Source organism: Lygodium microphyllum, chromosome 10 (genome assembly GCF_053477565.2).
Source record: "Lygodium microphyllum isolate KBCC chromosome 10, Lygodium_microphyllum_v1.1.10, whole genome shotgun sequence".
NCBI classification, from domain to species: Eukaryota; Viridiplantae; Streptophyta; class Polypodiopsida; order Schizaeales; family Lygodiaceae; genus Lygodium; species Lygodium microphyllum.
In genome coordinates this window covers 86,999,939-87,010,937 of record NC_141144.1, presented here as the reverse complement: position 1 = coordinate 87,010,937, position 10,999 = coordinate 86,999,939, and the positions used below count along the sequence as shown (strand labels likewise).

Genomic DNA, 10,999 nt, shown 5'->3' with positions numbered 1-10,999 from the left:
CTCACTAAGTTGATTTTGTGTGCTCCAAGTGAATGGGAAATGGCAAAACAATTTTCTTGCTATGTGATGGACAATCATGTTATGTGGATTATGAGTTTCAATATCACATGCAAAATATCTAGTACTATGTGTCTACAAAAACATGGGTCTATATTAGTAAAGGTGCATAAGAGCGATGTAACAATGCTTGAACTTCTGCCTCTTCTCGAAGAGACAAGCCATGTTCATTTCTAACTAACCACTCCACCCTTCTACTTGTATACATAAAGGTGCAAAGTGTTACATAATAGGGCCCCATTATGAGTTTCATAATATTGGCCCCTATTACGTGACTAGGCCCTATACCTAGCAATTTAGTTGCACAAATGAGTGTGGACCCATCAAAGAGGAGCTAAGATTGGAGTTCACGAAGGCTAGTGAAGGCAATTTTGCATATCCCATTAAAAAACCATTTGCATGTCAAATGACATATTTAGTTGATTTATACACTTGTTATTGAAATATAAATATGTAGAAATGTTAATCTATAGAAATAGTTAAGGTTATAGGACTACGAAAAATTTACAAAATGCCCATCTAGTTTGTGGAAATTCCCAAACAACCCTCAACTTTCATAAATGATTAAAATACACTTGTATTTGCATTTTTCCAAGCAAATTTGGACTTTTTCAAGGTCCTTCTTTTTCATATATTGACAATCTACCTTTGAGTGTCTTAAACAATAATCAACATTGAATGAGCTTAAGAGTAGTGACATTTGTCTCCACAGATCATTAGCTCTTATATCTCATTTATGCAATTAGCTTTGAATGAGCTCAAGAGTAGTGAGATTTGTCTCAATAAATCATTAGCTTTTATACCTCATTTTTCTAGGAATATAATTACAAAAACTTGTAAAATATAATATAACTTGTAAAGACAATCCATACGAGCATAAGATAATGCCTTATCTTGAAGCTCTTTATACACCTTGAGAGGAAAATGTCACAAAAAGTCACACCCTGCCAAACTTCTCAAGATACCATGAGAGCAAAAACCTAGAACAATACTCACCAAGTACATGGCACAATGTGAAAGGAACCTAAAATAATTTTCCATCACCACATCCTCACTTTGCTAGCACATCAAGAGCTACTTGTGAATGTCCTCTCTGATCTTGGCCACATATGTACTATCAAACCATGTCCTCCTTAGCTGCAATGAGCAAAGACTAATGTGACTAAGCAAGGCAAGCTACAAATCCAAACAAAAACATCTACTAAAAAACAACTTATGCATACCCAGTTCCTCGTTGGCTTCCCCACCACACCACTGTCAATAAAGGCCTTCATGTGTGCCATCATGTAAAACCCAAAATCAACCGCATTTGTTTGCTGGGGGGGACCTACGAATGAAACCATAAGATGATGGGTTAGCAAAAAGTAAAGCAACAGACAATGTTAGTGAGCTTTATGCAAATGAGCTTTATGCCATGCTCTAGTTGCAAGACCTTTATATGGATCAACTTCATCTCATCAATGGCAGATAATGTCTTGAAACACTCTAGGTCTAGACAACGCTTTGACAAGGTAGTGATGGCCCTGGCATGCAGACATATTAGAGAAAATATTCATCCATGACAATAACACATGCTATGTGGATGTGAATAGGGTTGAAGGTACCTCTTCACAGTCCACTGACACTCCATGACATCCCTGCATCCCAAGGAGTCAAGGTACATGATCGCACCTCGATAACTGGGTAGTCGGTCCACTCTTTTGATGTGTGGATTATGAACCACATATAGGCTCTAATGCCCTTTGCAAGTGAGACATATATTAACATTGCAAACCCTGAATACTTATGAAACCAATCGAGCCATGCGCAAGTAAGTGCAAGATACAAGCCTTAAAGCTCATACGTAGCCAATTGAGTCATGTGAATGTAAAAGCACATTGCAACCCTTAAGAAAAATGAAAGTATTTCAATCACATGAGCCAGGGGTGCAATTAGACCACGTAAAAGTAGAATGCAATTGAGCCATGTGTACCTCAAGACCACTGGCAAGAAGATAATATTGCTCGCATAGGGTCACCGCCATCAAAGTAGTTCTGTAATGCCACATCCTCGTCCTTTTCCTCGATCATGTTTAGATATTGATACCAAAGAGAATCAATGAAGCAAACATCGAAAATGTGCTCTCTTGGAAGTATGTACTCCATCCAACTATGAAAGGAAACATCATTTAGTAACATAAACTTTCGAAGCCTAAAGCCAAAAACATTGCACTATGCCTAAACCCTTACTTACGTGGCAAATAAATTCATGGTCTTAGTACTCGCCTCTTAGGCACTCATCAATGCAACTATCAAGTGATTGTCAATGTCCACGTGAAGCTTCGACACACAAGCTACGAACTCAATGTGCACACCACGATCTAACTTGAAATGCAAAAAAAACCAAAATTGATTACAAAACGGAACTTATGCCATCGTAAACAACATACCTACTAGGTACACATCTTGAAGTAGCACTCTTTTGCCCCCTTGTCTTTGTGGGGGATCCATCCTTAATCATATCAATGGTGCTACCCCCAATCGTGAACACATAATGGGAGGGGGGGGACTTGTCGACTTGAGAGGGGAAGAGACAGTTGATAAGGGAGGGTCGCAGTGACAAGAGGCGTGATGTGTACCACTTCCCCTCACCCTGCAAATAGGCAAGTTTATCCATGCAAAAAAGGAGATGCATAAAAAATCAGTAGTTTACAAACCTAGCTTCCAATGATGTTTGCCTTATTAACCCAAAGTGTGATGATCCATGTTGTTCCATTTGCATTTATCACATTTCAATGTGTTCTTGACTACAAACACATTTTGCCATATGCTTTTTGGCTTCACTGTATATGGTTTGGTGCCTTGGATTGGATTTGTCTCATAAGCTAACGTGTAGACCTTGGGAAGCTATGCATCTATGGCTTTAGTTATACTTTGCATCACATAGTGGATTGCCATATTGAAATCAACATACTTGATTTCTTAAATCATCCCAATCCATACTTTGCATCATATAGTGGATCATTGTCCTAAAACCAACACATTCGATCCCAATCCATACCATTCTTTGCTTATGCTTTCCTTTGCAACAAATTCTAAAGTCTTCAAACTTTATAAATGCACCGTAAAAGCATACGCATTACTAAATCCTTGGACTTAAGGATTGAGAATTTTGTTTAGAGAATTTGTTACATCTTAATAAAGGCTTCAGAGTTTAGATATTCTAACATTAGTAGCAGGAAGTCTACTGATCACGAGACTCTTTCTTTGCTAAATCAATTTTAGACATTTTAACATTAGCAACAATGGAATTGATGATGAGACTATTCATAGCTAAACCATATGAAAGCCATGGTAGTGAGATAGAAGCCCATCATCATAGAGCCACCAAAACTCTCCTCTCTAAACTTACTAAGTCAAATAAGATACCCTAGATTGTCTAAATAAAATTCTCAATCCTAAAAGCTCAAGGATTTAACAATGTATACACTAATCGAGTACATTTACATTGTTTGAGAGACTTCAATGTCCTTTTTGAAAAGAGATAGAAGTAAAAATGGTTACAAAACTCTACTATCTATCGTAATAAATTAAAAAATCTAATGAACAATTCAACTATTAGACATGAAGATAACTCTATGAAGTTTGTATCGTCAACTTAAAGTATTTAGGATGTTAGTAATAGACATAAAAAACCTATTCACATTTTTAAATATGACCTCTATATCGATTCCACATTATCCTTACATGAGAAGCCCATGGAATTAGCATTAGTATATGTGTAAACCACTACAAGGAAGAATAGTTGTAGACAAGCCAACATGTTTATTCTTGTGATTATTGTTGTGTTTGTACTGTTGATTTTGAAGTTTATGACATTGGCTATTGTCATGCTTATGATTATGCATGCTATTGCATTTATACTATAGATTTTGAAGTTTATGACCATGGCTATAGGCATGATAATATTGTAGATTAGACTCTACAATGGATTATGCTATTGGCCTAGAAGAAAGAGAAAAGATGGAGCTCTTCATAGTTTGACGTTAGAGAAGCTCAATTTGAATGTCTATCATTGTTCAATTTTCAAGATAAACAATTGTCAAAGTAGAAAGCTCTATTGAAAGTTAAGAAATAATCTTATTAGGCAAAGAAGAGTTTATTGGGCTTTCTCCACCTTACACAAGATAGTCTACTTGTAATACATCAAGGTTTGGACTTTCAATGGATAATGGCTACAATAGTGATTGTAGGATTGTGATAGGGCATTTTATGGTTACAACAACCATAATTGATAAAATTTGAAATAAATTGTGTTACATATGTAAAGTTTTTATCTATGGCAAGGCTAGTGTGTTTGTGATCATGACTATTGTCATATTTAAAATGTAGAAACTTGTGTTTATGGCCATGCTTACAAGTACTTTTCTACCATCTAAACAACAATAAATAGAAAATTAGAAAAAAAAAAGAATAAGAATCTTAGTCTAAATCACAAGCTCTAAGTACAGAAGATAAAATTATATAAACCTTGGATTCTTAAAACATAGGAAATGAAGCATACCTTGGGTTCTCTTGGTGTTAGGATGGCTACTACACCTTGGATCTAAGGTCATGTACCTTGCACACACACACACACATTCTCTCTCTCTCTCTCTCTCTCTCTCTCTCTCTCTCTCTCTATGAAGCTTAGATGATGAACCAAATAAATGATAGATAAAGAGCTTAAGGCTAGCTAGAAGAACTCTAATTGGGTGAAAGATAAATTGATGATGGCTTAGGAGGAGTCTTCCTTTTACAACTTGGGAAGGTAATTTGGTTAGTCTATCTAACACCAAATTAAAGCAAGATCCATAAATAAAGCCATATTATAAACATTCCCTAATTAGCCAGGGAATATTCTAGGAAAATTTTTCTTTATGGTCGAGTAGGGGGCATTGCCCTTGGACCCCCATTAGAGAAGCTGCTCGCCCCCTTGAGACCCCCTAGCCACAAGTTGTTTGTGTGGCTCGTGGATCCCAAAATAGGGACCCCTGATAACTCCTAAATCCCACAACTCGACACATTGTGTCTCAAGTTGCTACCAATATGACTATTCTATCTAATCCAAAGGCTAGATCCATAAAGGTCACCTTTTTGCCAATTGGTCCTATAGATATGATGTAATAGACAAGTCAAGATCCAACCAATGTCCAGGTTTGCACATGGCTTTCCCTCATAATTGGATCCTTACAACTTAGAGCATTATGGATCATTGGTGACACCTTACAGGGGGGGGGGGGGGGGGGGGGAGGGGCATTGATCATATCTAACACAAAGAAGCTATATGGCGTGTGTTCAATTTTTTGAACAAAAGATATCAATTTGGTATTAGATACGAGATAGGATTAGCTTTAGCATCACCTTAGCCACAGTCAAAATTATATGTAGTATACACATAGATATACATTTAGAAATGAAGAAATATATTTTTCTTATCATTGTTTATCTATACTTGACATGTAACTTCTTTGTTTCATACGAGTACAAATTAAAATATCTACACTTAGAAAAACCTAGATGGCCTATAGATGATTGATTACATGGTTAATTAAGTCTTCACTTTGCAATCTCTATGAAGCCAATATACTTCAGTGTCTAGAGCTTATAGTGTCTCTTTGGGACTATTATACAATCATTGTAATTTCTTGTATCTTGAGAATGTTGGTTCTAGGAGGGCATTATCTTTTCTTCAATACGATTCAATGAAACTAAAATTTTTAACTTGTGCTTCTCTCTCTCTCTCTCTCTCTCTCTCTCTCTCTCTCTCTCTCATATGCTTATATTCACATCATGAGTAAGAAGGTACCATCTTTTCTTTAGGCAACTCCCTCTTCTTTTCACTCTTCTCTAAGTTCTCAACTCCTTGTTTGATTTCGCGTTTTGTATTGACTCCTTAGTACGTTCCAAGTCTTTGATGTCTTGGATGTATGTTGAATCAAAGTCAAAACACTATCAAAATAGCTTGTAACTAAGACACATAATGCATATGCATTTATTCGCTTCCAAGCATGTAGAAGATATGCATTTAGAGAAATCATAATACTCGAATTTAATGGATCAAGGGTGCGCTACGGTTTTGGGTCAGTCCCCAACATCATCTCTAGAAGCTCATAGGAATAAGTGATATTTGCAATTTTAGACTTCCATAGAGTGTAGTTTGTATCATCTAACTTGTTTTCACTAAAGGTTGGTGGATGAATCCTCAGTATTCAACTGATAGTACAACAACACCGCTACTTGATGCAATAACACCCTATTGATACACAATTAATATGAATCCTCAATACTGAATTGATAGTACAACACTGCTACTTGATGCAATAGCACCCTATTAATACACAATAAATATAATAATAAAAATTACTTTAATTTCAAACAAATTGATATATAAATGGCTTTGTTCACTTGTGCACTTCCACGGTAAAGCTTACATGGTGATCCGGATAGATGATAGACTAAGAGCTAAAGACTAGCTAGAAAAACTCTGATTGGATGAAAGATAAATTAATGATGGCTTGGGAGAAGTCTTCCTTTTATAGCCCAAAAAGATAGTTTGGTCGGCTTATTCGACTGTATCGTGAACCTTGTCTAGTCAATCAAGGAATAATCCCTTTATTGTCTGGCTAAAGGCACTACCTCTCGACCCCTATCAAGGGGGATACCAGCCCCCTTGGAACCCCCTAGCCAAGGGCCACTTTTGCAACCTTAGATACCAAAATAGGAATCTCTAATAACTTTCAAATTGCGCAACTCGATGTCGTATGTCTCAAGTTGCTATCAACATAACTACTCTATCTAGCCCAAAGACTAAATCCATAAGTGTCACATTTTTGCCATATGATTACATAGACCTCATCTGACATCTAAGTTAAGGTCCAAGCTCCCATATGGCTTCTCCTCATAATAGGGACCTTATAACTTAGAGTACCATGGATCATTGGTGGCACCTTTCAAGAGTGGGGCATTGAGGCTATCTAACATTAAGGAGTTGTATGTGTGTGCTCAATTATATGAATAATTTGATACTAGACATGAGATACGATTTGTGCTTTGGTATTAACTTGGCCACAATCAAAATTATACATGATATAGCTATAAATATACATTTATATATTAAGAGAGATTTTTCTTATCATTTATTTATCTACACTTGAGAGAACTCCTTTATCTCATACAAGCATCAGTTGAAATATTCTAAACATCTTTACTTAGACACCCTGATGACCTATGGATGATCAATTGTATGGTGAATCAAGGCTTTACTTCACAATCTTTATGAAGGCAACATACTTTGGTATCTAGAGCTCGCATAATCTCTTTGGGGCCATTGTACAATCATTATAATGTCTTTTGTCTCGAAAATGTTGATTCAAGTAGGGTGCCATCTCCTTTTCTCCAATCCAATTTAATGAAACAAAAATTTTTGACAAGTGCTCCTCTCCCTCACACACACACACACACATTTACATCATGAGCAAGAAGGCACCATTTACCACCATAGATAAGGGCAACTCCCCTTTCTCTCACTCTTCTCAACTCCACTCCATCCCTCCTTCCAATCTCTTCTCATCACACTATATATCATGGAGGCCATGGCTTTGCCAAGTGACAACTAGCCAACATGGCAAACAATAAATGAAAATCTTCTAACAAGTTTATTCACTTTAAGAAACCTTTGGAGCCATTAGGCTTTAATGACCATTCACATGTGGTTGTATAAAAAGACCCTACACATTACAACTCTTCAGTGCAACAAAGGGAAAGACGACATTTGAGAGAAATTATGAAACTATCCCATTTACATGTCATTGTAAATTGGTGGAGTACATGGATGCATAGACCCTTGTGCCAATCTTGTATACATCAAGTAATAGTTGATACTAATGTATTGTCAACTAGTGCAAGTTAAATTAGCCTACACATGTTGTGTCCCTAACAATTTGAGATGTCTCGATTGGAGGAGCACAGTCGAGCAAAGTGTCTTTCCTTGCCACCATGAGACTCGACTATCTTTTCTTCTAGCCAATATCGCTTGCCTTGAAGAGAGGTAAATCTTTAGGCTCTAAGGAGCACACCATGATTTGAGGTGGTTGCAATTGTCAGTTTAAAATAACGGAAGGATTATTGGACATAGGTTTAAGTGTGCCACGTTGTGGAAACAATGAAAGAGTATTCATTAGAGCAACAATGTAGGAACTAGGAGGCAACCCAATGAGCTTTCAATTTTGGCATGTGGTAAGGGCATGCTATGAAGGAGGATATCTCATATTGCATTTATAGCAAAAGAGTGTTATAAGCTAAGTGCACTTAATGAGAAACAAGTAGGTTAAAAAAGAAAATTGCAATCACCACATTTCGAACGAACAATGTGAAGTTCATTCCAACCACACTATGTGAACTCCATTGGCACGTGATCAACCTTAAAAAAGCATAAGGACTCACCACGATAACCTTAGAATTGCATAGAGGACTCACCACATAGTATAATACAAGGTAGCCCGACAGAAATAAGGATGCACCCACATTGAAAGATACAAGGTGGCAGAAGACTCGACTGAGGATATGCCACATTGTAGGGTACAAGGTCACACTACAGCACATGAGAATGGAGGAAGCACCATGTACGGTACAAGGTGGCATGGTAAACAACGAAATTGATTGAGGGTGAGGGTGACAAAGGATGGATTGCAGATGAGAGGGAGACAAAAGGAGGGAAGGGTTGGTGCTCATGACCAAAAGGCATTCTTTGTTGACCATCAATGAGACAAGATCATAAGCGAAAAACATCCTGTGCGACCATCAATGACACAAGATCATAAGCAAAACATTCTCTGTGACCATGACTGAGATAAGATCAGAAGAAGCCAAGCATTCTTTGAGAGGATCAATGAGGCAAGAATTGCTAAGAGGTATTGTGCTTAAGGCTTCTTACCAGAGATGCCTTTGGGCTTGGAAGAAGGAGGGGAAGGGGAAGAGGGCTGTTGGGATCGCATCTGCTGTGCACGCTGGAGGCAGTACTGGGAGATCTCTTTGAACTTGGGGACGGACTTGAGCTCGACCTGCGTGCCGTCGGAGAGGGTGATGACGACGTCGCCCCACTCGCCGACGAAGCGGGGGACGTACTTGACGTCGGAGACGGCGGCGTACGAGAAGTCCTTGCGGTCGGAGCCGGTGAGGCCCGACAGCACGCTCACGCGGACGTTGGTGAAGCGGTAGCGCAGGAACAGCGACCGCAGGACGGCAGCCAGCGTCAGGGGCAGCCATAGCAGTGACAGGCCGAAGACCAGGTTCGCCAGAAGGTCCCCGATGTGAGGGCCCCCATCGAAGAACACCTCCTCTTTCCTCTCTGTCGTGATCCCTCCCCCCCCTCCCCCTCTTCCTGCCCCTGCTTCTGCATTTGCCCTCCCTGACCTCGCCCTCGCAGACGACGACCCACTGCTCCACAGTAGGGTTAGCCTGCTCCTCCTCATCAGACCTTTACCATTATTAGGGTTTACCCCCCCCACAGTGCCCCATGACCTCCACGCCTGCATCTCCCTCCTGCTCGCTGCCGCCAGTACCACCCTCGCATCCCCGCTCCCAACTAGCGATGAAGATGCTGTGCATGTTGCTGACGATGTGTGTACGCTCATCGCCATAGCCTCGGAGGACGAAAGAGGAGGACCAGGAGGAGATGAGGCGGGGGAAAACCAAAACCTTATCCTCTTTCCTGTTATTTCTCCATTTGTTTTTCACGCTTTCATCCTACGCCATTCACGCAAACTTTACACCCAAATTGTCAAACAATCCTTTGCTCAATTAGCCTGGGCACATGAAAGGCAGGTTAAGAGGTCTCCACGGCTGTACGCTTACGTGGACTTATGTGGCTGGAATTTTGCTGATCAGCATCGGTGCTATGCAATCCAACATCAATCCTTCCGCCATGTGTAAAGTAAGTTGTCACTCAATTCACATGTGTAACATGTTAGTTGCAGCTGTCCGGCAGCACTATGCAAGTTCTGCGATGATTGAAGTGTCCCACTAGCGTGCTGTCGACTATCACATGCTTCGGCTATCTATGGATGGATTCCTCTCAAGTGCTACACATCACTCAACTCACATGTGTAAAGTGTCGGTTGTGCAGCTCGTTGAAATGTGATGTATGTGCTCAGGACTCCGCAAGACACTCTAGCAGCACTATGCAAGTTCCACAACGATTGAAGTGTCCCATTAGCTTGCTGTCGACTATCATGTTGTCAGAGGGGTTTTTGTCGAAAGGTCGTATCCACCAGGGATCAGAGATGGAAGGAAGTAGAGATAGGAGATGGAAGAGAAAAAAAAAAGACAATAGGTAAACACGATAAAGACAAAGCACAATGAATTAAATCAATATGTATTGACAGAACCCGGAATCCTTTGTTTGGCACTACTAAAAAACAATCTCTAGGCATTAGATCTCTTGGAGCTTCTTCGTAGAACAAAAACGTGCATCAAAATAATAGCTTCTTTTTTACTGCTCGAAATCTAAATTTGATGGCTTCGTTGGCTTCGAAAGGGGGTAAAACCTCAAGACGCTTGCTCAGGGATCTCTTAGTTCACTCCTTCTTCTTCTTCTTCCAATTCAAAAAAGTATAGTTTTCAGCTTATCAACAGCAATCGCAATGCGCGCGATTTCACCCCTCTCTCTTTTTTATGAAAAATCCAATAACTGGCTGAAAAATCAAGTTGCTTTTTGCATGCCATCCTAATCTAGAAGCTTTTATAATATTTTTGATTTTTTACAATAAATAATATAAAAAATGCTAAAATTATCTAAAAATCTAGTATTTTTGGATAATCCATGCCGACACACTAGCACTAATGACTCAGGTCACATTGACTCTCTATATTAATAAGAAAGTCGGATGATGATGTACTTTAGAGTTTTTCACACTGTATCCGCG

General features: G+C 39.1%; 1 protein-coding gene across 2 annotated transcripts; it reads right to left on the bottom strand.

Annotated features, from left to right (window-relative positions):
- Positions 1-1,051: 1,051 nt before the first annotated feature.
- LOC148030248 (NAD(P)-linked oxidoreductase superfamily protein) lies at positions 1,052-9,864 on the bottom strand. Of its 2 annotated transcripts, XM_087686536.1 has the most exons (3): positions 9,010-9,864; positions 1,281-1,384; positions 1,052-1,194 (listed from the first exon to the last, which is right to left on the bottom strand). In XM_087686536.1, the coding sequence occupies exons 1-3, from the start codon at positions 9,713-9,715 to the stop codon at positions 1,132-1,134; spliced, it is 873 nt and encodes a 290-aa protein (XP_087542662.1). In that variant the 5' UTR covers positions 9,716-9,864; the 3' UTR covers positions 1,052-1,131. The 2 variants fall into 2 exon arrangements, with proteins under 2 accessions (XP_087542662.1, XP_087542663.1); XM_087686537.1 differs by lacking the exons at positions 1,052-1,194; positions 1,281-1,384 and adding an exon at positions 8,582-8,865 and having other exon boundaries at positions 9,010-9,860.
- Positions 9,865-10,999: the final 1,135 nt, after the last annotated feature.

What these genes read in the sequence shown, in the direction of transcription:
- LOC148030248 (XM_087686536.1), bottom strand. Translation starts at nt 9,715, where the DNA reads ATGGCGATGAGCGTACACACATCGTCAGCAACATGCACAGCATCTTCA. An exon ending in CAAGCCCAAAGGCATCTCTG is followed by an intron (nt 1,385 to 9,009) that starts GTAAGAAGCCTT and finishes TTTCATTCGTAG; the next exon opens with GTCCCCCCCAGCAAACAAAT. An exon ending in GGAAGCCAACGAGGAACTGG is followed by an intron (nt 1,195 to 1,280) that starts GTATGCATAAGT and finishes TGCTCATTGCAG; the next exon opens with CTAAGGAGGACATGGTTTGA.